This window comes from Falco peregrinus, chromosome Z (genome assembly GCF_023634155.1).
Source record: "Falco peregrinus isolate bFalPer1 chromosome Z, bFalPer1.pri, whole genome shotgun sequence".
NCBI lineage: Eukaryota > Metazoa > Chordata > Aves > Falconiformes > Falconidae > Falco > Falco peregrinus.
Genome location: NC_073739.1, coordinates 29,543,507 through 29,570,592, shown reverse-complemented (window position 1 = coordinate 29,570,592; position 27,086 = coordinate 29,543,507). Strand labels below are relative to the sequence as shown.

At 47.3% G+C, this 27,086-nt stretch overlaps 2 protein-coding genes across 13 annotated transcripts in view; one reads left to right on the top strand and one right to left on the bottom strand.

The window, feature by feature from the left end:
• The window catches only part of RNF38 (ring finger protein 38), a 112,064-nt gene extending 110,916 nt beyond the window's left edge, over positions 1-1,148 (bottom strand). The window contains exon 1 of the mRNA XM_055791529.1: positions 620-1,148. Coding sequence (XP_055647504.1) covers positions 620-1,148 — 529 coding nt within the window. The remainder of the gene's footprint in view (positions 1-619) is intronic.
• On the top strand, positions 634-26,155 carry LOC114010901 (translation initiation factor IF-2-like). Of its 12 annotated transcripts, none has more exons than XR_008744895.1 (5): positions 1,249-2,070; positions 9,435-9,575; positions 15,048-15,116; positions 21,948-22,053; positions 22,713-26,155. XR_008744895.1 is itself a non-coding variant. In XM_055791532.1 (3 exons), the coding sequence occupies exons 1-3, from the start codon at positions 1,249-1,251 to the stop codon at positions 10,813-10,815; spliced, it is 981 nt and encodes a 326-aa protein (XP_055647507.1). In that variant the 3' UTR covers positions 10,816-12,218. The 12 variants fall into 12 exon arrangements, 2 of the variants coding, with proteins under 2 accessions (XP_055647507.1, XP_055647506.1); XR_008744894.1 differs by having other exon boundaries at positions 21,948-22,140; XR_008744897.1 differs by having other exon boundaries at positions 18,906-22,053.
• Positions 26,156-27,086: the final 931 nt, after the last annotated feature.

Here is a 27,086-nt window from a genome sequence, read left to right as displayed (position 1 = left end):
AAGGCGCGGCGCCCGCCCCAGCGGCACGGACACGCCGCAGGGCCGCCCGCCCGCCCCGCGGGGCCCAAGGGCAGCTGCGGGCGGCGGCCGCGGCAGGAAGGGGAGCGGCCGGGCCGGGCCCGGCGCTGCCCGGGGCGCGCCACGGCCTCGCCGCGAGGGCCAGCAAGCGCCGCAAGCCCTCCGGCTGCACAGGAGGCCCGCGGGCGGGGACGCAGGGCGGGGAGCCGCTGGCAGCGGTACGACGGCCGGGGACAACACCCTCGGCCCCGGCACGGCGGGCCGCCCGCGCTCCGCAACGCCGCATCCCCGCCGGCAGGGAGAAAGCCGCCGCCGCGCCGGGGCCCCAGGCGCCCCGCGGCAGCCCCCGGGCTGAGCGGGCGACACCCTGCCTGCTGGCAGCCGCCGCCGCCGCTCGCCTCGCTCGTGGCCGGCGGGAGTTTCTCCTCCGTACCGTCCCGCTGCCCGGCCCCCACGCGGGAACGGACCCCCGGGGCCGCCCCGACAGCGGGCGCTGCGGCGGCAACTTCGAGGCCCTCCGGGCCGGCTGCGCTGTCGGGCGGGGGCGGGACGCCCGGAGCTGCTCCCCCTCCCCCTCCCCCGGGGCCCCGTCCCCGCTCACCTGGCGGCGGGCCTCTGGCGCCCGGGGCGGCGCGGGGTGCGCCGTGGCCGGCGGGGCTGCCCCGGCCCTGGCTGCGCGCTCCCGGCTCCGGCAGGCTCGGCCCGTGGACGGGCGGCGGCGGCGGACAGAGGGCGGGGGGCGGCGGTAAGCGGCCGGGACCGCCGCTCATGGCGAGTCCGGGGAAGCCGGAGCAGGAGCGAGCGCGGGTCCGTAGGGGTGCCGGCAGGAGGCAGGCGGCCGAGGGGGAGGCGGAGGCGGCGGCGGCAGGCTCGGCGGCGGGGGAGGAGGCAGCGGAGGAGGCGGGGGGCGGCGGAGGGGAGGAGGAGAAGGCAGGCAGGAAGGGGGCGGCGGAAGAAGCCACCCATCTGCCGTTCCGGCCCGCCTCGCCGGCCTGGCGAAGGGGCTGGGGCCGCTCGCCGCCGCCGTCCTCGCCGCGCGGAGCGGCGCCGCGGTCCTGCCAGCAGCCGGGGGCGAGGAAGCAGGCGTCGGACTGCGCCCCGCGGTGCGCCGAGCGGGCGGCCACCGGCATCGCTACCCGCTGCGGCCGGCCAGCGACGCCCGCCTTGCCGAGGGCAGCCTCGCCGCGCGCCCGGAGGGGCGCTTAGCGCCAGCGGGGCCACGTGGGCGGCATGGGCGACGGGGGTCGACGCCAACGGGGGCTCGGCCCTCGGCCGGGCAGCGAGGCCGGTGCCGAGCCGTGCCGGCCGATGCGGGGAAGAGACTGCCGCCGCCGCCGCCGCCCAGCTCGTTGCCGAGAAGGAAGGATTCTCCCCGCCTGCTTCCTTCCCTCCTCCCTCCGCCCCGGCCCGGCCCTGGCTGCCCGGCGGGCGGGAGCGCTCGGCCCGCCGCCTCCCCGCGCCCGCTCACGACGGCGCTGCCGCAAGGCACGACGGCCGGCGGAGAGCACGCGGGCCCGGCCCCAGCCACCCCGCTCCGCAGCGGTGCCCCCGCCGCCCCCCGCGGGCGGGCGGGAGAGGGGCGGTTGGTCCGCGCCGCCGTCGGCCGGGCCCCCCGGGGCCCAGCGGGGCTCGGCCCGCCCCGAGCAGACCCTGCGCGCAGAGCCCGGAATCATCCTCGGCCCGCCTCGCGCTCCGCCGCTGCCGGCCGCCGGGCACGGGGCCGCCGCGGTGGGCCCGCCCGCCAGCCCTCCGCACCGCGCTGCACCGCTCTGCAACCCCCTCCCCGCACCCGGCGAAGCTGCACGGGGCGACGGCCCGGGGGAGGGGGCAAAGGCCGCGATCGATTCGATCGATCGGGCGGCCGGGCGACTGCAGGGGCTGCGCTGGACCCCCCGCGGCGCCCGGACGCTGCGTGGCGGCGGCCCAGGAGGGGGCGGGGCGGGCCTTTACCGGCTGCTGCGGGCAGCGGGGACAGCCCCACCCCGCCGTCCGCTGCGGGGGGCGCGGCCGGGGCGGTCGCCTCCCGGTTTCTTCGACCAGTCAGAGATGTCGGTAAAGTCCTTGATGTGTCGGGAGCGCGGCGGGCGGTGGCCTGGTCGCCGGGGGGCGTGGCTCGGGACAGCCCGTGCGCGGGTGCGGGCGGCGGCGCAGCGAGAGGGTCCGGGGCGGTCGCGGTCGGGTGCGGGCGGCTCCGCGCTGAGGGGAGCGGCCGCGGCTGCCGAGCCCCGCCAGCGGGGTTTGCCTTTCAGAAAGGGTGAAATAGCGGGAGAAGCGATACGCGACCGAAAGCGCCACTTGGCAAGTTGTGCTGCCCGGGGGCGCGCTGGCTGCTGTCCCGGTGAGATCTGCGTGCGCCGGCGGGGGGGCGGTTGGTGTTGCGTGTCGGGGCGGTGCCAGCTCCTGCGGCGCCGTGAGCGGGAGAGGTGTCGGAAAGCCGTGCCCTGGCCGGCGTTACCCCGCTGCGCCAGCCTCTTCCCTCACGCCGTCAGTTGAGCTTTTCACCCGTGTGGGAAGAGGTGACCGTGACTCCCCAAGGGGACAGCACCTCTGGGACCTGTATCCTACAGCTGACATGGTTTGTGTCCCAGCAGTTGCCTAAGGCCATGCAACGCCTTCCCCTATTTGTTCAGGAATCGGCCTCAGCAGCTCCTGTTCTTCTGATCCTGTGGAGCACACAAGGGTCTGAAGTACTTTTCCATCACATGTGCTGCGCCCTTTTTCCGAGGTGCCTGCACCTCTTTCACAGTGCTGCTATGGGGCAAGTACATGCAGCCTGCATGAAGCTCCTGGCAGCACACAGATGACAGGAGATGAACAGAACCACTGTTGCTTTATGATGATTCATTTTTCACTCACTCTTTTGGGGGGATGGTGCTTTAAAACTGCTCCCATGCTGAAGATAATACATATAACTGCACTGTGGCACAGACTTCGTTTTTTGTGAGCCCTACAAAACTTTGTGGGTTTCAGTACCGGAGGATTTTATACTACAGGAAAAGGTGGGTAAAATTGTGTTAGTCCTTCAGCTAAAACAATCTTTCTAACTCTTTTAGCATGCAGACGGTCTTCCAGAAATAAGAAGAGATATTTCTGCAGCATGAAACTACTTCAACTATTAACCTAATGTCACTTCAGATTACAGGATATCTGGAATTTCAGAAAAGTTGTTTTGTGCAGTATGGGTCAGTAGTCTTGCAGGCGCATAACCTGACAGTTCTGGTGCATTGCACTTCATTTACTTCTGGAGCTGAGGAGTTCCATTTTCCTGTTGGTTCTAAACTTAAATTAAGCCTTTTCAAGATCATTACAAGATGCAGGTGTTTTTTCCAAGTGTCTTTTAACTCAAGTGGGACAAGAAGAGGTAATACCTTTAGCCTAGTACCTTATTAGAGCAATTACCACATTTGGAAAACAGACAAGCCTTCTTCAGCTCTGCTTAAGGTCTTCAGGTACTTAAACCCAAGGTTTTCCCTTGGGTTTAAAACAACTGGTACCTTAACTCACTTTTCTAAACAGAAATACACTGATGGATGTCCAGAGTTAAGCTCCTTGGTAGTTCACATCAAACAGATTCAGGGGAAAGTTACAAGTGTGTTTGTGGTTGCGGTTTTTTCCTGGCTTGTGTCTTTTATTTTGTTTTAAAGTTTACGAACTTGAAATACTGCAATGGTCAGAAAGCCACTGCACTCAGTATTATAGACTTCTTTTCACTTCAGGTGAATTCATACCTCACTGGTTTGGGTCAGAGCAATCACTTCAGGAACATCTGACACCGATGCAAACTCTTTTGCAGACTGGAAGTGGTTGTTTCTTCCAACCTCTTAACTAATTTTCCTAAAAAGTAACACAAAATTTGAGTCTGCATTTCCATATCTCAAAATGGTCTGCCGGAATCAGCCATATGGTCTAGTGTGGAACACTGTAATAATAGGTATACTGTTTCATCAAAAATTGAGTAAGTTAAACCTCTGCTCTGCCTAGGGCACCTCTTAAAAGCTAGTAAGAGCTGAAGTGGTGTTAAAGGCTTGGTGTGAGCTAGACTTTGCAATGGGAAGATTTTTACCCAAAATCCTTTATGTCTGTTTTGTCCCTTTCAGTGCTGCTGAATGCCTGATTATGAGACGAACATATAGAAAAGAGATCTACTGCAAGTAAGAGTGACAAGATGGTAATTAGTTGAAAAAACTTAATTCAGCAGGGAGTTGTGTCAGATTTTGTAAAAGGACATCTCTCTCAACAGAAAGCTGGTATGCATATTTTAAAAGCGCTTTCTTCACTCCACAGGTAAATAAGTGTCCTCAACTGCAAATTTCTTGTAGAGGAAATGCATATCCAGCTACCTGCAGATGTCAATTTGTCTTTAAAGTAGTTGAGAAAGACACTTGGAATTGACAGGACTTAAAACTCTCATTGTTGAGTGCAACAGTACAGGAGGCGTACAAGATATTTCCATTGGCGCCACCTTGATGACTGCTGCATTTTCTACATCTGCTGTTGTCTGCTGCTTACTGCAGGGGTAGGCTAAGTTGCCGTTTGTGGGCTGGAGGCCAGTCCTGCCATATTCCAAGTTTCTCCTATAGGAGTTACTGCCTTAACATCTGTCTAAGGACTAGATCCACAGGGCCTAGAGTGGGTCTGTTGTTGAAGCCGCCACTGCGACATTGCTCACCTCAATGAAGAATGAGAAATACAAAAGACAAAAGATAGGACACATCTCTCTGGAAACAAACATTAGCATTTCTAATATGTGAAAATACATTGAGGTTCTCTATTCCTGCAGTAAAATAACATTTTCCTGAGGCTGCACACAGAAATCTCAGAGCTTTGAGATGGGCCCTCTGATTTCCTTCTTCATACTCCATCTCAGCATTTACTTGCTTTGAAGTTGCACTGTTGGTAGGCTCCCAGCTCTCAAATAGTCACTTCTGTACTCTGCTGTAGCTTCCATTTGAGTTGCAAACATCTCACACTGGGCAAAGCTCAGCGAGCAGAGGGAAATCATGAAGCTGAGCACACTTCATAGCTGAAGAGTATGCACAATCACTTGCTTATTTTACACAAACAGGAGCACAGAATGTATGTGAAATGAGAAGGGCTTTGCCTGTGTGTGACAAGAACTGGCTGTATTGTTGACAGTTCTTACATACTTCTTACCTCCTATCTTATCAGTACCGATCTGTCACCCTTCATGTACTATACCAGTATCTGAACATGGAGAGAGCAGAAACACTTCAGTATTCACAGTGACTTTGATGGTGCTAATGAAATGGGAGTAGGGAAATACCCTAAGTGGTAGACCTCAGAGATAAAGGAATGTCAAATGCTATGGGTTCTCTTGGTTTGCTTTGCATTGTGACAGCCTAGAGAAAACTCAAGTCAACGGCAAGAGCTCATTGTGTTAGGTGCTGTACAAACATGTCCATAGCCCTGAAAAATCTTGCAATCTAAATATGCAGAAGAAGGAGGAAGGGAAGCAAAGGCATGGAAAAATGCAGTTTTGCCTGCACAGATGTGACAGCTTGGTAACAGAACTCATATCCCATGTCTCAAGTTTGATGCCACCTGAACACACACCATATGCTTCTAGTTAAATTTCACCTGAGGATGGAGAATGAGCTTGGAACACTGCCATCCCTGACAGTGCCTAGGATCAACAGAAGCATATAACTAATGAGCTAGTAACGGTTCATCAGTAACCATGAAGTGATAGAGCGGATTTCCACTCATAAGGGCAAAATGGCTAAGGGGGCTGGAACTATTCTCTGGTGTGCATTCAAAGTCAAGAGCCTTATGAGAAAATTTTGCAGCACTTCCCATTCATCACTGTCTCTGCTTCAGATAAAAGGGTCTTAGATGGGTGAACCATCCTTCCTGTCAGACTTCACCTTTCTGAAGGAACTATACTGATAAGAAGAAGAAACACAGTGACCAGTGTGACCTAAGCTAAGGGCTGGAGTGCGTTCACTGCCTTGGCATGATAGTGACACACACACCTTGGTGCAGCAGAACGCACACCCTGCTGCCACTCTCTGTTGACCTGCAGGGGCCAAAACAGGAGTCAGTGGCCTGCTGGGCAGCTTAAATCGGTGCAAAGACCATGCTGAAGTCAAGGTTCAAAGTTCTTTGGATTAGGGGCCTCAAAGCACAATAAGAGTGGTTTCTACCTGAACAGGCAAGTGGAGAGGCTGCCTCACACAAGCCGTCTTGACCAGCAGGCTCATGCACAAGTACTGTGGGAGCACAGGGTTTGGCAACAGTGCCAAGAGAGTTGGGAGGCTGAGAAAGCAACCAAACTAGAGCTGTCCATACTTTCATGAGAATCTTTCCCCAACCATGGCTTGCCCCTCAAATAAATACAGCAAAGCAACACACAGTCTGAATCCCACATGCTATCTCAGTGGCACGTGCCTCTTGCTTTTCTCCCCACTGTCTCAAAGTTGGCAGCTCTACATGGACCATGCCCTGCCTTTCTAGCCACCAGAGTTGTCTTGGAAGTGAATGTTCCAGACTTCCTCTAAAAGGATGAAGCACAATGAGATACAGTTGCTATATGTTTGATACATTCTCTTCTACTTCTTATATCCTAAATATTGAGCAGGCCTAGAGCAACCTTAGCTTGAGTTTGAAGATTAAAATATATTCCATCTCGTGCTAGCGTATAAGGGATGTCATCCTTTGTAACAGGCTTATGAGTGTGTGTTAAAGTGGGCTGAGGAGTTCTTGGGAAATATTGCTACTTAGTTGTATTTGCAGACAAATGTTCTGAAGTTGACATGAATGCAATACACGGATGTTTAATAGGTTTGTGGGGTTTTCCTCTTTCTTCATATTGACCTTAAACAGTTTGGTTTTTTGAAATAAGAAAGGTGTAGATACAGCCCACAAAATGGGCCAGACTGCCACTGTGGTATCCAGGCCACACATCTGCTAAACAGACTTGACAAATTTGTCAAGAGCAGACAAGAAAAACTACATACAACCTCAGCTACTAATAGGAAAAACAAGGGAAATATTTTTTTGAACATTTCTTCCAGAAAGAAAGCTCGTCTTTCCGAATCACAACGTGGTTAGAAGACAAACATAACTCATTTGTAGGCATGACTTTTTTTGCTGCAGATCGCAGGACAGTATGTTGTTATGGCCCACTCTCATTCTTCTTTCATCTAATCCCATTTTGTTTGGACTAATTCTGTCTGCTGCTCTTCAGAAAAAAGACTTTTGGATCACACTGCTTTGCTGCTTGGATTGAAAGATAGGTGGGGCAAATATGGAAAATGAAATATATAGAAAGAACACTGAGAGCTGTGGAAGGAGAGTGTCCATTCCTTTAAGGGTATCTTGTCAAGAAGCCGTAAATCAGAAGGTACAGAGATGTAAACCTGAGTGACAAATGATAAGAGAAGTGGTGATGAGAATGAACATGGTCAGTCACACTAACTGGGAACAAGTGTGAAGTGTGAGAATGTCCATATTTTCAGTTAGATTATCTGATTAAGGACTTTGAAAAATTGTCATGGTAAGGAAATAGAGGAGGAAAAACACAGAGTCTAATAAAATCTGAGCAGTTAGCATTACTGAAGCCAACAAGCAGAAACAAACCGGGTCAGTCACATCAGCTGACGGGCCATCAAGAAACCTCAGGCAAACCTGGGACTTTGCAATGGATAAGGATGCACACCTGAAGGTCCAGGGTGCTGGAGCGGGTCAGTGGGACTACGCCAGCCAAGGAGGCAATGTGTGGGGGAAGAGGGAGCAGGGAGGAACAAAGAGGTGGGGTAGACAGGCAAGGGTACAAGACGGGCCAGTTGCCTGTAAACTGGCTGGTCAGTGCACTTGCCTGGCTGAACCCTGTGCCTGATGGCCACGGTCTCTCCTGTCTGTCCTTAACTACCTCTGCGTAACCTCGTGCCCTGTCCTGTGCATGTGAGTGCTGCAAGGACTCCGTGCGAGCTGCGGGGAGCTGCGGGGGGACCGGCGTGAGGGGAGTGGGTGCCAGCTGCTGGGATCAGACCAGGCTGTGGGCAACCCTGGCCTGTGGTGTTGGCTACTGGAGTGACTGGGGGGTCTCAGTGCCAGCGACTGGAGCAAGGGGAGTCTTTTAACCTCCAGCCACTGGGATGGGTACAGTTTGTATCCTGAAAACCAGCTGCTGGGGGGACTGGTGTGAGTGAGGGGCTCAGCACTGGCAGCTGGAGTGGGACCACAGGTCACAGGCTGTGTGCCTGGTGCCAGCTGCTGGAGGGATGAGTGTATCTTCCCAAAGGTACATGTCTGCTGTGCATGGGAGGAGTGTGGCAATCTTGATGCTGCACCAGCTGGCAAGCAGAGGGACCTTAGGTCTGGGCTGGGCTATCAGTCGGGCAGAGTCCATTTATTTTGGGGGTCATGCATGTGTGTGAGGTACCTGTTGGACAAGTGTGTGAGTGCTGTGTGCCTGCAGTGTGCATCAAGCTGGACCAGCTGGGACCTGTGGGGCTGGTAAGAAAATGTCACTGAGAGGCTGCTGAGCCTGGTGAACTCAACAGGTTATCATCTCCGTTATCAGCTCCTACTATTCCATATAGGGTCTAATGATACTGTGGCGAAGCAACTCAGAATGATCAAAGGAGTGGGGGGACTCCTCACAGGAATGTTAGTGGACCTGGAGCACAGGTAGTGGTCTACTCTATCCTCCCAGTTAGAGGAAGGGAGGGGTTCAGGAAGGAGGAGGAGACAGGCTGAAAGGTGAATACATGGCTGCTGCCATTCTCAAGGTTTTAGCTTCTATGATCATGGATCTACCTTTGGGGAAGCCAGGTCTGTTAGAAGCTGATGGGATTCACCCAACCAAGTGGGGCAAGAGGGTCTTCGCCAACAAGCTGACCAGACTTACGAACTTTTAAACTAGGTTTAGCAGGGAAGGGGATGGAGTTTTGAGCAACAGAAAAGAGCCAGGGGCTGCTGATATATCAGGAACCAACAGGGAAACACCTGTGAAATGCCTCAAAAGAATTAAGTTGTGTTCATCTGAAAAGTTGAAACAGTTGACAGCCCAGGTGAAGTGCCTCTGTACCAATGCACGCAGCACGGGTAACAAACAGGAAGAGCTGGAAGCCACTGTGCAGCTAGAATGTTGTGGTCTGATCTCTATCACTGAAACGTGGAGGGATGAGCCACATGACTGGAGCACTGCAATCAGTGGCTGTTCTTTCTGTTCTGTACAGAAAGATCAGGCAAGGAAGGAGAAGCAGGGGTTTGCCATGGGTGTAAAAAATGGATTGATTGCACAGAACTGTCATTGTAAAAGAGCGATCAACAGGTTGAGAGTTTATTGCTAAAAAATGGGAGCCAAACCAACAAAAGGAAGCCTCATGGTTGGTGTTTACAACAGGCTACCAGATCAAGGGGAGGATGTTAACTAAGTGTTCCTACTTCAGCTACAGGAAGGATCACACTTGCAGGCTCTGATTCCGCTGGAGGACTGCAACCACCCTGACATCTGCTGGAAAAGCAGCACAGCAAGCTGTAAACTGTCCAGGAGACTCTTGGATTGCATTGAGGATACTATCTTTATCCAGGTAATAGAGGTGAACAGAATTCCAGGTGATAGAGGTGAACAGAATTCGTAAGAATTACAGAATTAATGTTGGAATTAAGCTGCAGAGCATGCGATTTCCCTTCCCTCTCTTCATTACCACACTGGAGAATGTACCTGTATTTGCTACATTTTCATCTTTACCTGAGAAAGCAAAAATGCTATTCATTGTTAGAGGGATATAGATTACACCTATTAAAGTCTGAACTGACAGCATCAGGTTCCTGTAGTTTGCAGCACATGCATGATTATTATGGTTTTAGCACCAGCTGCAAATCCAGAGGAAGACTTCAGCTGTATTTTTGTAGCTATCATGTTTCCTGCTTTGGGACTGAGGCTATTGTCTTATGGTTAAAGTTGTCCTGGGGACAGATGAGTCCACATGTGCTGTGTCTTCCCCTTCCCCCTGGTAGGTCTTTTGGTTCCCACTGTCTATAGACAGCACACAGGACAGTGCAAACAGTGGTTAGACCTAGCTAAATGCTAAAAGCCTAGCTTTGTCTTTGCTACATTAGTTGCAGACACAACTATGCAGTGGCTGGTAGAAAGGGAAGGAAGGAAGGGGGAGGTTGAAGGGAAATTGGTAGTTTACTCGAGGTCTGCACCTCTCTTATGTGGCAAGACACAAGACCCCGGCCTTGTTCACTTTGCCTTGTGTTCCACATGAGCAGCAGCAGGTAAGTGGGGCTGTGCTGTCCTGCCTGCTTGCTCCCTCCCACCGTTGAAACAGGCAACCCCTTCCATCACCACAATTTGGGGTGGCAGGGGTATGTTCCTATTCTTTCTTCAGGTCCAGTTGGAGAAATGGGGAGTCATTATCAAGTCTCATTCCCCCAATAATTCTCCTGTGTTGCCAGTAAAGAAACCTAAGGACAAGTGGCAACTAACAGTATATTAGGGGGACTTGAACAGTGCCACTGAACTGCTCGCTGAAGCTGTTCCCAGTAGAAGTGATAATAGTTAATATTCTTAATGAGCAGTCCTCCATGCTGAACGAACACCAGCAGGATGTTTTGAACACCTTGGTGTGGTATCTAGGAGATCAAGTGAGAATTCCAACACCTGCCACTCAGAAAACACTGGGTCACTTTGCAACATTGTCGAGTGAAAGGAATAAGGGAAACTGGATAATGTAGGAGTGAAATTTGATCATTACTGAGGTTTGGATATGATCCAGGACCTAAGTCTTCTTTCTCGCTCCCTAGGAACTGTTAAATGAGTAAGTGAAAGCTGTCATTCAACCTGTATACTATGGAAAGTATCCATCTAGAAAGTATAGTAAGTATTCCCTGGGAACTTTTGTTAAATATCCTCTGTGGTGAGGTGTTGCTACTGGAGACAATGCTGACAACGTCTGAAAAGATAGGCAGCTTCATGTTTCAGACCATGCTAACCTTGCATTGGGAAATCTGGCATTCTATCACATAAGCAAGCAAACCCACAGAAGCTGGTAACTTTTGCCACGACATGGACAGTGAGGTCCAACATATCCAAAATCTCATATCAATGCTGATAAAATTCTGGCCTGCAACTTGGTCTGTACTGTTAGGACCAATATGGGACACAGTATGCTCTCAAGTTGAAGAACTGGAAACCTTAATAACCAGATATGAAAAAGCTATTACATACACAAAACAAGTGGTTATTGCTATCAAGCATATACTGGCAGAATCACAACAGAAATGGAACGAACTGCTGGATGTCATTGGTGTGACATTTTTATGGGATATGCACCATCTGCAACTGGGATATCACATCTTATGTTACATCTTATGATTGTTGTATTATTGTGTTCTGTTTATTATTAGATTTTTTTTATTGAGCTTGTTTATCTGTTCATCTCTTATCTCACCATGTTGAAAACATGTACTGTCAACTGTTATCTAACTACAAACTGTGAAGACTGACTGCAGTGAAAGTGCTGGAAACTTTCTCCCTGTCCCCATGCCAGTGAGGCAAGAGGCGTAACAGTACCTCCACTCGCTGAGGTGAAGGTGTGGAGTAAGACTGTTCACTCAGCTCTGCTCAGATTTTGACTAACACACAGCTCATGCTAAGGCCCGATGTGTACTGGGAGCAGCACCATTAGGTGAAAGTGAGGGCAATACATAGGCAGGGCATGATGGCCAGAAAGGGCTGAGGGTCATTGTGCAGCCCCTCTCACCTGCAGCTTGCTGTCTTCTGCAGCCATAATCCTTGCATATTGGTTGTCTGGCAGTTTCTTCAGAATCTGCTAAATGATGGAAGTGGCACAGACCAAACTTCCAAGCTGAAAAGTACAAATATGTCAGTTTACCCAAAAAGATTTTGAAGCAGATCCAACAGCATCTGGACTGCTGAAGTTTTTGTGCTTCCTGGTGAGATACTGGGGACATCCGCACTATGATGGGGGAGGAAGGATGAACACTCTCACCTTTAGCTAGGTAACTGTTTTGCTCATAGGTGCACGAATTACAAATTACAAGTTGCGTTTATGAATTAGATAACTTGTGTGTTAGAAACCTCATTACTTAAGTGATGAATTAATGAATTTATGTTAGACTAGTCTGTCAAAGGGGATTGAGCCCTTGTTTGTCATGTTTGCTTGTTTTCTTTCGTAACGAGCTCATAAAGTTTTATTTGCAGAGTACATTGTCATGTAAATTTGAGAGATCCAAACGGATTGTGACACTGGACACCTTGGTCTTCAGGCATTAGTGAGACATTTACTTAAAACAATGACTAACCTGGTACTGGCCACAAATCTCTAATAAGCCCATGTTAGGGTCATTCCTGAGAAGGTGGCAGTCTGCTCCCCAGTGCCCACCAACATCCTCTGATTTTGCTGATCTAGGGCTTGTATGAGCACCAGATGTGTTCAGATATAGCCACTACCTAATCTGTAGTTCTCTGTCTTGTTCTACAAGCTACACTACTCCAGCTGTCCTACCTGTCTTTCTCATTCTGGCACTGATCTGTTCAGAGGTGGTTTTCCCTTTGTGGAAGAATTTATCACCAGAGCAGTGTTCAGCATAATTCATTGTAAGCAGCCATCTGGAATAAGCAAGATAGAGGTAAATACGATTTATGTCACGTTTATATCAGGCATTCCTCAGCATGCCAGAAGTCCCCAGTGTCTGCCAGGGGAATATGTGTCTGTTGCCACCATGCTAACCTTGGAAAGACTGTATGTTCTGTTTGTGGAGTGCTCTGGGCAGCACTTGCCAGGCTGAAATGGACAACAGGCATCTACATAAAGTGGCTTTGTGACTGGGACAAGGGTTCCTGCAAGCACAGAACTTCCCACAAAACCTCCAACAAAAGAGACTTCTAGCAAGCTCTACTTAGATCTGCCTAAGTGGAAGAAATGGACAGGACTGCTTTACCCTTTCAGCCAGAGCAGCAGGACTGCAGATGGGCAGAGTAACTTCCTGCTGGTGTGACCTAATTGTAAGTCTCTCTTCCCTCCATGCCCCAGAAAGCTGTAAGCCATAGAAGCATCATGTAGTCGCAGTGCCTGCGAAGTAGAGTCCTGTGCAGTTTCTTGTCCTCAGTGTGAGTATGTATGCATCACTGAGATCACTGAACACACCGCGGTTGTGTCCAACAGTGCTAAGTATTGGATAGATACATAGAAGGATGAGATTCCTGGTCAGTGGATCTAATAATAAAAACGGTGCTTTAGCATCTTTTTAGAGAAGGCCTTGTCCAAAAAAAAAATTGGAAATTTGCATGTGAGAGCGACAGGAACTAAGTTTTCACTGGCCTTGGCCCTGTGATTTCAGGCCACCACTCATGAAGTCTGGTCCACCAAGTTTTCCCCCCGCTAGGGGACTCCACTCTGCAGGAGGATGTAGAGTGCAATCAGGAGTAGCCCACGTTCTTTGTGAAGCCTGCAGGAGTACATCAGCTGGAGACCCATTAGTCTAGAGTCCTTTTTTGGACACTGCTCAGCACCAACTGTAGCAAGGGTGAGAATCATCCCACCAGGTCTGATGCTTATCTCTAAAAGACAGAGACTCTGTCCCAGAGCACAAAGTTCAGTATCTCTTCCCTAACTTTTAGTAGCATTGTTCATTATATTAACTAACACAGCAGCCAGATACAAAGAACCTGGTTTTATAGGAGAAGGGAATGAGGGGAAGTAGGAAGACACTCTTTTAAAAAATTGTGGTAGTTTGTTATTTTTTAATAACATCCATACCTCATTACAGTAACATTTATGTGAGTATAAAGGTCACCTCTTCAATTAGGTAGAATATATTCAGAACATGAGGACTCATCTCCAGTTTGCCATAGTTATCAATATTAGTGGAAATATTAATCTAATTTTATGGAGATCTCATACTGTTATAGTGTTTAATAAGTAAGATGAAAATAACTCAGATTTGTGAAGATCCGTTCCCCTGAAAGGCAATGACATTTAGGAGTACAGTACCACTCCGTAGGAGTACAGAGCTAATGTTACTATAGTGTATGTTTGATTTGAATCATTTGGCCTTTACTCTGTTAAGTAGTTTAATGAGGATGAGAAGTAGCTCTTAAGTTAAACAGGATTATCTTCACTTTATTAGTATGTTTCATAAGGACTTATGAAGGTTTTTGTATGCAAGGTTTCCAGATACTGAAAGATGCCTGGTGAGGACTGATGTCACCCTGCATTGGTGGTGGGGAGCTGTCATGCTTGATTATCAGCAGCGCACAGACTACGCATGTTTGTGCCTGCTGTGGATAGCTCTCTACCAGGAGCTGGACCTCTGTGCCTTCTCACAGTGGAGCTACATTGATTCTAGTGGTATGCAATCAGAGCCTAAGACCACATGTTAATTTCATTCAGGCAGATGGTAGATGAACCTGGAGCTGAAAGGCTCTGTACCTCTTATGAGCCCCATGAGCTGTCCAGACTCCAGTTTGAGCTGAAGGCTACTATTTTATGCATATAAGGCCCGTGTATTTCCCCTGCATACAGTGTCCTCTCCATCCCAACCGTGCTGTGAACCAGCAGGGAGGCTCCAAGCCAAAGCAATAATGTGAATTATACCTCTGACCTCAGGGGATGCCAATGTCTGTACTGTGAAACAGCTGACTTTCCTTACAAGCATTATTGCTCGATGGTGACTGTCAGACCCAGGGACCTTGTGCTGGTTTTGGCTGGGATAGAGTTAATTTTCGTCATGGTAGCTCATATGAGGCTATGTTTTGGATTTGTGCTGAAAACAGTGTAGGTAATGCAGGAATATTTTAGTTATTGCTGAGCAGTGCTTATAGAGTTAAAACCTTTTTTGCTTCTCTTGTGGCCCTGCCAGCAAGCAGGCTGGGAGTGCACAAGGAGCTGGGAGGGGACACAGCCAGGACAGCTGACCCCACCTGACCAAAGGGATATTCTACACCATATGACATATCGCTCAACAGTAAAAATCTGGGGAAAGAAGGAGGAGGGGGGGATGTTTGGAGTTACGGTGTTTGTCTTCCCAAGTAACCATTACGCATTGTGGAGCCCTGCTTTGCTGGGGATGGCTGAACACCTGCCTGCCCATGGGGAGTGGTGAGTAAATTCCTTGTTTTTGCTTTAGCTTGCAAAACTTGCTGGCTTTTGCTTTACCTATTAAACTGTCTTTATCTCAACCCACGAGTTTTCTCACTTTTACTCTTCTGATCCTCTCCCCCATCCGACTGCAGTGAGAGTGAGCAAGCAGCTGTGCTGCTTAGTTGCCTACTGAGCTTACACCATGACAGACTCCAGTTGGAAAACGTAGTCAGCTCATGGACATGCTTTCTTTTTGTATCATTGGTGAGGCAGAGTTGAGGGAACATTCCTCCACTGACACTGACAGAACAAGCTGTGCTCCAACGACCCTGCTGCCTTCCTGGGAGCTGGAATGTAGAGCTGGGAAAAGTGCTATCTCAGCAATAGCAATTGTAGCACCATTTGAGCCCTATGTGGCTCTATGCACTCTCTTTGCAGTTTTGATAGGGAAGAAAAGCTTGCAGCACCTGATGCGCTGAAACCTGTAGCACTTTGACACTTCTCTGCTTTAGAACCTGAACTTCAGAAGAGTAACATAAACTTCAGGATTATTGCTTTAATAGTGTGAATCCAAGCAGCTGAGTAGGAAGTAGGACTGATTTTCTGATTTTCTGTTATGTTAGCAAATTAGATTAAAGTTACAGAGAACCCATGCTCTTTCCCTCATTTTTTGCAGTTAGAAGATGGTAATTTGACAGGATAGGCCTGGGTCTGACTCAGCTGGGTAGCTCCCATATATTTTTCTTCCCCTCAAACCTCCCACAGCTAAAGCAGATGACCTCAACAGACCACTGTCAAGTGTATTCTTCCATGTCAAGGCCAATTGATAAATCTCTAAAAAAATGATACAAACGCCATGGAAGCATGGGCCATTAATCAGCAGTGCAATCAGTGATGCTGTAATGGCACTCTTGCAGTTCTGAGACCTGTTCACACATTTTCAGCAAATTCCAAGTGCTTAGTTAGCAGCCTCTGTCTGGGCTGTACCATCCACCGTATGGACAGCATTATCAACTGCTGGGTTTCTGCACTGTACCAGACCAGGTTGTGGTCAAAGTCCTTCATGGCTGTTCTGCAGGTTTGAGCATAGAGCAACCATGCGTTTGGAAGGTTCCCCAGATTAGACAGGAACACATCAGTAGCTGCAGGCTTTAAAATGTCTATTGAATGATTTTGAGTTGTAATGCACAGACATGATCATCCTGGATGGCTTTGGTTTTTAATGAACAGCCATGGAGAAAATGTACACTCAGCTTATTTTGTCCTCAGAGGTACTGCTCTTGTGTTCTTCTAGGACTTCTGTGGGTGCATTACACAGTACCATATGCTTCTGAAGAATTTTTCCTACTGAATTGTGGACTTGTTCTGCTGATCGTTTGCAGAGAGATCTGGACCTCAATAGTGAAGTGGCTTAGTTGAGGTGTATGTCCTCAGTGCAAAATATGAGAGGGTCAGCAGCTTGCACTGAAGCCTCATTCCAGCTGAAAACCTAAACACCAGGTTCAACTGCTCATCTTGTTTAGGATCACCCTTTGTCTTCAAAGGCAGCAGCTGTGTACATGAAAAGGAGTGGAACAGAGATCCAGCTGCGACTATGAACCTGAATTTAGTAAACAGCAAAGATTCAACTGAAAGGGACAAAGCAGTCAAGCAGCAGGGAACAAACCAGGAATGGAGCATTTTTATTTTAATTTGCCTCCCTGTGCTTCAGGTTTGCAGTAGCTACATTTAGAGTCTGGGAACAGAAGCCCAGCATCCCAGGCAAACACATGAGGAGTGATGACAACAGCAGGAAAGAAAGGCAGCCTGCTTGGGTAGCATGGCCAGGACAGACTTTCCCAACACAGCACCACACACCCTCAGAGCTCAGCCCCTTCCAGGGAGCTTGTGCAAATGCAAAGGTTGGCCCCAGCACTGAATTCCAGGGTCTCTCTGCTCCTCGACGCTTTAGCAAAGGTATTGGAATAAGGCTTTGCTGAAACAAAACTAGTTTTCTGAAAAGCCTCCTTTTTTTGTCTGAAACACTGACTTAAGTGTGTAAATTTATTTGTGTTTATTTCCCAGGTGCCTTGTTTGGAGCTTGGAAACATGGGGAAAAGCTTTTTTGTTTTGTTCGGTTTTGTTTTGATGGAACACAGGAGCCAGCTGTGCAAAATGGAGTAGGGTTGAAGTATTTACAGCAACGCAACTGGACAGATCTTTTTAAATTTTTTGTTTATTTCTTTTTGTAATGTCTTATGCCCGCTTATAGCAAGTCACAAATACCCTGGCTTGGCAGGTAGCAGAATACTCAGTCAACTCCTGGGCTGAATGTGTTGCTGTGTATGCTTCACCCAGGGTGCCTGCCACACTACCTTCTACTGTAAATGGACTTCAGACCAATGTTTTAAAGGGTAATAGTTTGCCTTGTAATGCAGTAATAATACAGAAATGGTCCTTGAGTGCATTTACCTTTAAGTGAAGCACAAAATGCACAGTAATTCATGGAGTTTCATTTGACAGACAATGAATAACTCTTCTGCACACCAAGTTTAATAGATATTTTTCTCACCATGCGTACTCTGAAAGCATGATAGGATTAGAATCTTCATCTGATTCTCAGCTTTCCATCCTTCTCTCTCCTGTCCTCACCATTCATTCATCTTCTTTACTTGGAGCTGTCTCAGTCTGTATTATGATGAGTGCAATGTAAAGTTTTTGACTTTCAGGCCAGCACTTCATCTGGGGTAAATTACTAGAGCTCCATGGAATTATGGAATTCAGCAGCGCTATGTGCATTTATGGTGCCGACATCATCAGTAATTTTCTTTTCCTCCTTGTGTTCCAGCGTTTATTGATACCTCCCTTTGTCTCCTCCTAGTCTCAGATGTTCTCTTCAACTTGCTATGGTCTTACTCCACAGGACCACAGACATCTGTGCTCTTGCTATTTCTGTCTCTGGAGATGACCCTGTGTATTATCACATTCTCCATGGCTCTGCTTTGTGTCCTGGCTTTGTTTTTTCATAGTCTGGCTTTATTTTTGGTCATTCTACCATGACAGCCCTCACTGGTATTACTAAGGACTTGCATATAGCTAAACCTAAAGATCTCACTTCTGTCCTCTTTTCTGTTCTCTTCAATTCTACCTGTCCAGTCTTTTATCCCCACTTGGATGACTAATTTAAATGAAATGTCATCAAGAGAGGGAAGGTCACAATCAGAGATCTTCTCCATTTAAATGACAGCAAAGCTCCCTTAACTGTGCCATGGAGCCAGAGATCTGGCCATGTCTCTCTTCCTTCCCTCGGTGTGGTATTCTCAACATCCCAGGCACACAAGGAGCTTTGAATTATTTTTAAGGAGGAAATGTTGTTAATTCTTCTGTTCTGATATTAGATTGTCCCATGTCATCTGAACGGCTCTGAATCCCTGACCTTGTATCTCCCACCTAGACAGTGCTGCTCTTCAAAAACTCCCTTCATGTGCTTTGAGCTTACAGCAAAGCAGAGTCTTGTTTCTCCACAACTATGAGACCCTCACTTTCTCATTTCTTCAGATCATTGTGAAGGTTATTACATTGCAATTGTAATACACAGCAGTAGCCAGAGACCTCTGTCAGGATGAACATTTTGCTGTGCTGGTGATGTACAATTGACAAGTTCCCCTAGCCCATAAGTTTATTTGGCTGCCAACATAAAATCTAATTATGTTGTTTTTCATGTCCTTTTTTCCCTCTTTTGGGACCTCCTCTACTTCCCATATCTCAGTTTTCTATTAAGATGAGATCTTCTTGCGTTTTCTGAATACTGCATATCTAATCCTCAAGGTCTCTGGATTTCTCCTGTCACACCAGCAAGTATTTCTGCAGTCTTCAGTCCTTGGAAGTGCCCTCTCAGAAGCTGTGTTTTTTTTCCTTTCTAGTCTATTACAGTATTTGTGCCAGTGATCTGGGGTTGCTTCATACTTTGGAGTCAACAATTACTTGGATTGTTTCAATACACTTGTTTTTATTGCCCCCTTCACAACTCCATAGTTTTGGATGGAGTTACATCTGCGCTTTTGCAAAGGCTGACTATCATCATATTACATGGAATGAAGGACTTATCTGCAAAGGGGCAGCAAAAACTGGTCTCAGGTGAACTTAATAGAGCATTGCATTCAGTATTTTCCTCCTAGGAAAGAAATCTCTGTGCCAGGACCAAATGCCAGGACCAGCAAAATCCTTCCCAGATGGTGTCAAGTAGATGTTGCTCTATTTCATTTCTATTTGGAAATGGGTGATGCTGAAGTAAACCCTGGCTCTGAAGGGCACTGTGCTTATGAAGACCTCTGAACTGTCCCGGTCAGCGGCCACATGGGGAAAGCATTGGGAATGTATTCAGTGTAGCCCCTTACAGCTGATTTGCAACATCTTACCGAGAGCTGGGTGCAGCTGCCAACCACGGTGGTATGGCTATGCTTGCCTACCTTTTTTCCCCCATTTCCATTTGCTCCTGTTCTCTAAGTTTCCTTCATGTTTGTATTCTCAGTGTAATGGAAGCAGCATTACAGACTACAGATTCTAGATAAAGACAAAGAAGGTGAGACTTTTCAAGGATAGGAGAGGAACAGGGTGGAAAATAACACAGTAAGGAAAAGCTGATTAATGGTAGTTATGATATCATTAGACTTGGATTCTTTGCTCCTTAGCTGCAGAAAGCATGGTGTGAAATGAAGAAGGAAGTTCAAGCTTTTACATCAAAAGTGATTTACGGTATGAATGTGCAGCCAGTATGCAAGGCATGGAGAGAAGGGTGTTGGAGGAAACGAACACTGCCTGATATCCTTCCAAAAACAGCAGTTTGGGGGCAACTCTGTAATGCCTAACCTGAGACAATTTCCAATATCTGATTTTCAAGGAGTGCAGCTCAGGATTTTTTTAAAGTGGACACTGTTAGGGTCTTTATGGGCTGATAGGTACCCCATCTTTCTTTCAAAAAACAACTTGGGATCACCAGCAATAGGAAGAGCAGCAGGGGCCATTCCTGAATCAAATGATGAGACAAAGGTTGCTGGGACAGCACACATCAATCAAGATATACTGTATGAAACTTCTGAAAGATGCAATTCCCTCCACAAAGCTGTGTTTTGTTGTAGTGAAAGTAAAGTAAGGACTTGTAAAATACTAGTCTTAATTACTGGCAATGGTCCTTATAGCCAATGAAGTTAACTCTGACTGTAAAGAGTTTGTAAATTAAGGAGCCAAATAATGCAGCACTGATCCCTGGTCTTCGTGATCTGAACAGTACAAATAAAAAATTGTCTTTTCTAAGGTCTGTGCACCCAGACTGATCCATATGAAAAACAACATCTTTATTCATGCAAAACAGCCAGTGGCTCTGTTCCTGTCAATGGCTCTATCAACTTTACAGCAAAGACAATTTTGCCTGCTGGGTGGGGTCATGATAGGTATTATGGTATATATGGGAAGCATCCAGGACACTCTGATGTGTGTTTCAGCAGCCAGTGAAAAGCAGCACCTCAGACTAGCTAGCTGCCCGCATGCATACAGTGTGCTGAAGAAATTATGTCGTGGTTTAACCCTGGCAGCAACCAAGCACCGCACAGCTGCTCACTCACTCTCCCCTTACCCAGAGGGTTGATAAAGCCTTGGGCTCTGTATTGCTGCTCTTACCCTTCGTATATGGGAAGTGTAAGGGGAGGCCTTCCTTTCTCAGAGGTCTTCTGCATGTCTCAGGCTAGATGATGGAGAAGATGCAGCACAGCCCAAGCATGCGGTTAAAACAGGCACAGAACAAAACCTTGTCTCCCAGCTGTGTGCTAGTAACAGTCTGTCCCAGCCGGGGGACCTGCAGTGTTCAGACAGCTGCAGCACAGCCCCACATCTGCTCAGGCTAGGAAGGACACTGTGGGGTGTCCATGCTGTGAAGCTGTTGCATAGGCAGTAACAGCACAGCAGTGACACAGTGGCTTAGCAGCTCCAGTAGGTCAGGAACCTTCTGTCATCAGGGTGGGGGCTATTTGACCCTTCAAAGGAACTACGCCACTGGCACATAAAGCTATCACAGACTGCATTGTCTGCACAGGGTGGCAACGAGTGGCTTTCATGTCTCTCAGGGTCATTGGTGAGACCCCTGAATATGGTTACAGCATACTCAGTTTGCAGAGGGTTTCCATGCAGCAACAGAACCCTCTTTTGCTCATATGTACCTAGGTGACTCGTATGCCTCTACATGGGATGATACCCCATGTGATTGAGTCTAAACTACAAGACTGAGGTTATGAGACACAACTTTACTCATATGCAGGAGTGTGTGTGAGATGATCAAAAGAAGATTCAGATGGGCAAGGAGACAAATTATTTCTAGACTCATTAACTACTTTTCCAGTGTTCTGCCCCATCTTAATTTCTGCTAGCACAGAAAAAAAGGGCAACCTCTGCTCATCCTGCCAACAGGGAGATAAATATTTCTTATGGAGAGCTCTTTTGTTCTTTCTGACTGTGAAGGGGAGAGACTGGCAGACTCATAAGAGACAGCAATGATTGCGATCCCACTGCACAGCTTAGGTTAGGTCTTCTAAGGAAAACACAGACTGAAAATTTAAGCTCTCCTCCTACTAGATGCCAGATTGAGTATAGGAGAGGATTTGTAGTCTGCTGTAAAGCCTGCATTTGTGTCCAAATTTACCTCCTTTCCTGAAGCTAGGCTTCCCACTCACCAGCATACCACCTGCACTTTCCCTGGAACTCAGTTTGCCCTCATGTTCTGTGCAGCACGGTCTTTTGTGTTCTTGCCCTTCTCTTATATCCTGCTACGTTACAGCAGATGTTACCAGCCAGATGAATGCAGGCAACCACTTTTTGCAGGTTTAACCTCTGGGTATGATCAGCTGTCCTGTGCATCCAAGATGCTCAGAAGCTTCAGGGATGCCTTGCTGGATGTCTTGGCACTCACAGAGCACCTGACATAGCTGTAAGTTCCCAAAGCTCATCTGAAAGGTCTCCTTGCTGGAAACACTGCAGAGACATTCCATGTGGATCTACACTCCCTGTGGGCAAGGTAGTACTATCCACATTGGGGTACTCAGCTCACAGACATACATCTGAAATGTGCGTATATGTCACACATGGCAAAGTAAATAGCTATTGTTACTAGCCCGTGTTGAAGCATGGCTACCAGTGTACTTTGGGCAAACTTCTTGCCATATCTCTTTCCCAGATATTGCATCATAGTGTATCAGAAATGTATGTAGAACCAACTCAAGACCTATAAGGACTCCTCTTAAAGCTAGGTTTATATTTACTTACTCACTGACAGGGGTTCACAGTGCAGTTAAAAGAAGTATTCAGCATGGAGTCTTTCACTGTGGTCATTTTTCAATTTTATATCACAAGGTGCCTTTAAATACTCTGTGTTCCCCAAAGGACAGAAAGGTACAGGAAAGGAGGGAGAAAAAACAGCCATTTGACTAGGAATAGAGGGATTGTCAATCATAGTAACTAAAGTTGAGTTCCACGGGAAGAAAAGGGCTGGCTACACTAATCCACTTGGAGCTATAGCATCAGCAGAACATTAGCACTTTTTTGTCTAGGTAACAGAATTTATTGTTTGCTTTATTTTATCTTTCACAGGCTTTGTATGCACATTCTCAACAGCTGCACACTGAAGTAATTTCTCCTATCCTAGGCTGAAGTTTCCTGGAGAAAATAAATCAGAAATTAAAAAAGTGTTTTTAAATGACAGAAACTATCATTGGTGACTGTGTGGTTCTAAGGCATAGAGAGAATTTACAAGATGTCTATAAAATAAGGACATTCAGAATTGACAGGCTTTGATTCTCAGTACCTCTGGAGGCTGCATTTCACTTAGGCATATTAGCAAGTAGTAAAGAAATTAACCATTCATCCACTAAAATCAGAAAGCACACCTACAGAGGCACTGATTACACTGTGACATTTATCTCCTTGCTTGACAGATCTACAGTATCTCACTCATACACATGCATTTTTTTGCTTTCACTTGCTGCATCAGTTTGGTGAAGATAAGTCATTGAGAAAGGGTTCTGCCAAATGGAGTGAGAACATCCTGCTGCGGTAATGGAGAACCTGCACTGAGCTTCCTTCTTTTCTACAGTTAGACCCTGATACCCGTATCTGCATTCACATGCAAATGTCCGTTTGTACAGAGAAGGAAGCCTAGGATGAGTGGCAAAGACTGCCATTGCTCATTTTACCTACTAGTCTTCCAAGGCTTTTTTATTTATAAATGAAAAAATGCCCATTAGCAAGAGCAGGTCAAATTCAGGTATTATGACTAATATATACGCATCTGCTGTGGAGTTGAGTGAGGGCCGAGGCAGAGTCAGAGGCGTTTGTACTTGGAAAGCATTTCAAAATGAAATTTGAAATCTTGGTGTGATAAAGGAGTTCAGATGACCTCACCACCTTCTGGAACTGATAGGGACATTCTCTAAGAAAATTAATTCCAGTGGGTTGATTTATGTTCCTGCTGGTGCTTGGTGGATGGGTATAATGGTGTGTAAACAAGAATGTGCACAAAGTTTAGGTCAAGCTGACCCACCCTCTCAAGTCCTTAAATGACCCACTCTCCCAAGTACCCACCCTCTCAAGCCATCAAAACTGATGAATGAAAGGACTTCTGACCAGGGGAGTCAACCTTGGGAAAGAGAGAACTGGTCATGATAGCACTGCTATCTAAATTATGCAGAAAGAAGCCCCCAGGTGAGAAGGTTCTGGCCACAAGAGGAGACAATCTGATAAGGTGTTGCAATCTACAGAAAATTAGTTGAAAGCAGAACAAAGATAATAGTGGTAGTGGGAGATTGCAACCTGCTCCCTCCGCCCTGCTGAGAGAGGGCAAACCTCTGCTTGGGCAGCCTGAATAGCTGGGAAAAACCTCCAGAAAACCTCCAGCCATGCTACCTGAGGCTGTGCGCTAGTTTGCATTAGAAGAGAGAAACTTGTACCCAACTCTGTGTGTAAATGAAAATTAGTATTTCCTGTACTAATAATGTGCAAGTACTCTGCTGTATATAATGTGTGGCCTCAAGTAACTTGGTGAGCATGTTAGGAGTAAAGATCCCCCATGCATGCAGCTCTGCAACAAACCAGTGTCGGCTTTCTAGGACTGTCATTTGGTTTGGAGAGTTTTCCTGGTTACGATTTTTGGTAACACATCTAGTGCGAGACTAAGAAAAAACCTCTTTGTGGATGCAAAAGGAAAGAGGGTGCAGAGAAACCCTAGACAATTCCAGCGTATGCTTGACAAGGAATACAAAGGAATAAGCTAAAAGAGGACTGGGGTAAAGTATTGACCAACATCTGAGCAATCAAGCTGATTCTTGATTCTTGTTGTATTCAGGCAAGCAGAATTTTATAGTACTTATAAATAAACAGGTATGCTGTTTTCGTTGTACTTCTTGGGGCGAATTAAACATGTTTTGCTTAATTACAAAGAGATTTAATAAAAAAACAGAGTCCTGTTGTCATGAGTGGTTCTGCAAGGGGTCTGCAAAGATGCAGCATGAGCTGAATCCTAATATACCCTTGCACCTTCACCCATCATGTGAATGTTGGCATGGGGTGCCTCAGCCCCGCATTGGGTTAATCCCGCAGCCCCATCTCTGTTTACCAAAAGTGCCCCTGATCACTCCAATGACACAATCCTACAAGCAGGATGCTTCTTATAGCTTGATTAAAGGAAGCGGGGCAGGAGTCTGAGGAGAATCCCTCACTGGCTGTCATGCTTCAGATATAATTTGTATTGTAATTTCTCTTTAACTGAGGTTGCGTTTCCCTCCTGGCCAGTACAGCCCTGCCATATCTCTCTCAGAATAGTAGATTTTCTGGATGGATTTGGTCAAACCAATGCCTCTTTGCCTGAGGCAGTTGGAATTACTATCTACATGTTGACTAAGTTATTGGTCTGCTTTTCCACTGAGCACTTTGAAAGCCACTCGGCTGGGCAGATGAATGAGACATATTGGAAGACTCAAACTCATCATTCAGTAACTAAAACAAAATGTAATTTGTGACTTTATTATCACTTCTTATAAGCAGCATAGTTTGATAGTGGCTGGTGTGAAAAGAGAAAAAACAATTCCCACCCCTCAGAATTTTGTTAGAAGTCCTGATTTGCACCAGGCTAGAGGGAGCGACAGTGCAGGGCAAGGTATTGTTGTAACTTTATGACTAGAGGTCTGCATAAGGCAGAACTGGGGAGGGTATATGCTTGTGTAAGGGGTTTTGTGACTGAAAAAGTAATATATCCAGACAGTGAGGAGCAAATATTCACAAGCATCGGTTCTCATTTGTGGATCAATAAGCATATACATCTTCAGGGACTCTGAAGGCAGATTGCATAAGATAACAAAAGAGATTGTGGAGTGTCTGCAATGGGCAGAAGACTTTCCGTAAAGATGAAATCAAAGAGGAGTTGACAATTGGATGTGGAGATTGGAGAGAGGAGAACTCAGTTGGTGTTTTACATTTGTCATGCCAGGACATCAGACTCACTCACTGAAAGGACTAAGGCTCTGAAAACAAGGAAGATGTTGTGAGTACCTTGGATACTTAGTTCAACAAAAGAGGTTCTGGATGGTTGTAAGATAAGTAATGGGTGTAAAATAAGGGAGGACTGAGATAATTTCATGGCAGAGAACTCAATCTTCAGAACGGATAGACCGGACCACAGAGATAAGAAAGTTACAAGAGAATGGCAACAGTAGCCTCGAAGGATCCCAGAACTGAGTTTGCAGAAGTAAAGGTCAATTGGTGGGCGCCGTGAAGAAGACTACAGGCCTTCACCTGAAGACCCTGACAACCACCCAAAGACCACCAGGGAAGATGACTGTGCATGCAGACCATACATATACATATATTGATGAGTTCCAGGAAATCTCATGCATATGTAAATGAGTTGTTGGAAATCTTATGGATATGTGTAACTTCATGGTATATAGTCTCTAAAAGTTTGCCAGATTGTTGGAGCACCTATGGTAGAGCTATTCTCAGTGCTGCCACAGCGCTGCAATAAAGAATGTCTTGCTTAGTAACAGTCTGCTGTTACTGAGTTTTATTATACTGGACTCCTTACCCAGCTGCACCTAGCCCCCCACTTCAGCAAGATTAGAAAGCAAGGAGGTTTGGATGCTGCCGATCTTTGTATCACCACAACGCCTGCTTCAGGAGCAGTGTCTCCCAGCATGCTGCCCAGGAGACAGAAAAGAAAAAGCAAGTGATGTAGTCCTGAATAAGCTGTGTTGGGAAAGGGTTGGTGCTTGCATCAGTTAAAATTCCTGCAGAAAAAAGCTCATCTCATGAAACAGCTGAGTGGCCCAGTCATTACAATGCATGACTGCAAATCACCCTGCTTCAAGCCTTAAGGAGGCCTGACAGCAGCTGTCTGCGGCAAGAAGGGCCATGGGCTTATGTAGGGCAACAGACAGGGCAGAGAGACTGATCATCCCAGTGTGCAGTGGGGAGGGGTGAGAGAAAGGATGAGTGTTGTCTTGTAGGTGGGTTTGTCAACCGGTGTGCAGCATCAATTCACGCACCAAGTCGAGGTATTCCTTATTTTATTCTAGTTTGCACCATGTAGGGAGCTAAGTGGTCACTCACAAATGCCTAGCTCTTCAATAGTCATAACTTTACACTATTTATACAGTTCACCATAAAAAGACATCAGCCTTCATTGCTTACAAGTTACTCAACTCCTTCATTACTTAGTACTCCGTTTGACATTTGTCAAATATTTCTCTCACGTCTCATATTAGTTTGCATGTTCATTCTCAAATTCTTTTGGGTCTGGGAGGTTTCTCGAGTTGGTGGTCAATGAGTCAATGGTCAAGATCTTCCCCTGCTGGAATTACCTTTCCTCTAGTTTGCTGAGCTCACTGCTTGTGATGAGCTTCCTATCAGCCGATCCATCCTGTAGGGGTGTTTCTTTTGTGAAGCATTTCCTGAACAAAAAGATTTGCTGGTGCT